General features: G+C 47.5%; 1 protein-coding gene across 1 annotated transcript in view; it reads right to left on the bottom strand.

Annotated features, from left to right (window-relative positions):
* The window catches only part of LOC119583232 (neural-cadherin-like), a gene marked incomplete in the record, with an annotated part of 112060 nt that overhangs the window by 65043 nt on the left and 45047 nt on the right, over positions 1-1970 (bottom strand). Inside the window, 1 exon segment of the mRNA XM_037931707.1 lies at positions 489-555. Coding sequence (XP_037787635.1) covers positions 489-555 — 67 coding nt within the window.

Below are 1970 nucleotides of genomic sequence, written 5' to 3'. Positions count from 1 at the left end.
CATAGCGTGTGACCAGTTACGACCAGAACGCGAATGCCAGTGAACACCGAAAGACACTAAATCAGTGAGATATGGGACAGACTCAGTGAACACCTACGCAATGCAGTGAGATATGGGACAGACTCAATGAACACGTAAGCATGGCACAAGACGCCTGATGAACAGCGCAGAGGGCGTTGGCGACAGAGGACGTGACGCCGCCTACTCTCCGCGCATCACATTCATAACGATGTTTCCCTCTTCAAACACTCCAGGTAGTCCTGATATTTACCTTTTCCGAAATATTCTTTCATATATTATACACCCAATTATGTGAGGCCAAACAATATGCTTCGATATTTCTTAACAAGGGGATTGGGCAGGGTGGGGCGCACAAAAGGTCGAAGATCCCTTACAAAGTGCGGATTCCGGCGCTCTTTTGTCCGTCTGTTTACCTGCGGGTCAATAACGTGACAAGGGACGATCGCCGGCCGCGCCGCTCCATTTACCCGTAAGGTCGACGATCCCGTGCCTAACTAAAGCCCAGGCGGCCTCTATAAACTCAAATCTCTTGCACTGCCGCGAGAATCAAATAAGTCTATTATCTGAGGCTTTTCCGAGACGTTTCTAAACTGCCGCCGAGGGAAGAGGGGAAGAGGGGAGGAGGGAGCAGGGGGGAGGGAAGAGGGGAGGAGGAGGGGGAGGAAGAGGGGAGGGGAGGAGGGGAGGAGGAAGAGAGGGAGGGGAGGGGAGGAGGGATGGCAGAAAGAATGGGAGGGAGGGAGGGAGGGAGGGAGGGAGGGAGGGAGGGAGAGAGAGAGAGAGAGAGAGAGAGAGAGAGAGAGAGAGAGAGAGAGAGAGAGAGAGAGAGAAAGAGAGAGAGAGGGAGACAGACAGACAGACAGACGCAAACACCCAGAATAATATCGCTAAAAAAAATAATAATAATAAATAAAAAACACACGCGCACAAAAGGCAACAACCCCCCCCCCCACCCACCCCCCCAAAAAAGGGAAATATTCAAAGAAGAGAAAAACGCGAAAACACTTTAATCACAACATTGTCCGAACAAGTACAAACACAATTACGAAGCCGAAGCCCTAGTTACGAGGGGGGGAAAATGAACGAACAGTTGCCTACGCTTGCTGAACCAATTACAACCATCAAATCCGGAAAACAGGAGACGGAAGAGGAGATAGAGGAAGACGAAAGGAAAAAAGGAGAGATTTTGATCTGATTTGATAACACTTATTTACAGAACAGTGTACATGTCCTGCAAAAACCAAGGGTAAGATTCCAAAGTATCTATCCACCTGGCTATTAGTCAAACATTATTGTTACATACATGCCTGATGGGCTGTGCTATTATCACCGTATAAAAATATCATTTGGCTGGTAAAAAAAATATATCACTAATCATGTCAAACACAAGACCAGTGTCTATAATAAAGTTAATATAATTAACAAGTGCTAATCGGTGAACAGTATTATTTGATCGATAGGATGCAGTTTTTGTGCAACAGAGTAAGTAAGGAGAGAGAGAAGGGGAAAAAATGAGGTGGAAGGAAGGAAGGAAGGAAGGAAGGAAGAGAGAAAAAAAAAGTGAGAAGGAAAATGAGGTGTAGAGAGGCAGAAAGAGGGTTAAGAATTGTGAGGAGAGAGGAAGGAGGGAGGAGGAAGGAAGAGGAGGGAGGTAGAGAGAAATGAATGAATGAGGTGCGAGGGAGAAGAAAAGGGAGAGAAACGGAGGAAGGATGAAAGAGAGAAAGAAAGCGAGGAGAAAGAGGAGGAGTGGAAGAAGGCGAGATGCAAAGTAGAGAAAATAAAAGGAGACAGAAAAGAAGGAGAGGAAGAGAGTGCATGATAAAAGAGACCCAGGGGATAGGAAGAGAAGGAGACAGAAGATGATGAACAGCAGGGGTGTGTGGGGGATGGGGAGGGGATGGGGAGAGGGAGAGGGGAGGGAGAGGGAGAGGGAGAGGGGAGACGTG

Source organism: Penaeus monodon, chromosome 17, assembly GCF_015228065.2.
Source record: "Penaeus monodon isolate SGIC_2016 chromosome 17, NSTDA_Pmon_1, whole genome shotgun sequence".
NCBI lineage: Eukaryota > Metazoa > Arthropoda > Malacostraca > Decapoda > Penaeidae > Penaeus > Penaeus monodon.
The sequence above is the reverse complement of the archived record's forward strand: the minus strand, read 5'-3'. Positions and strand labels throughout refer to the sequence as shown.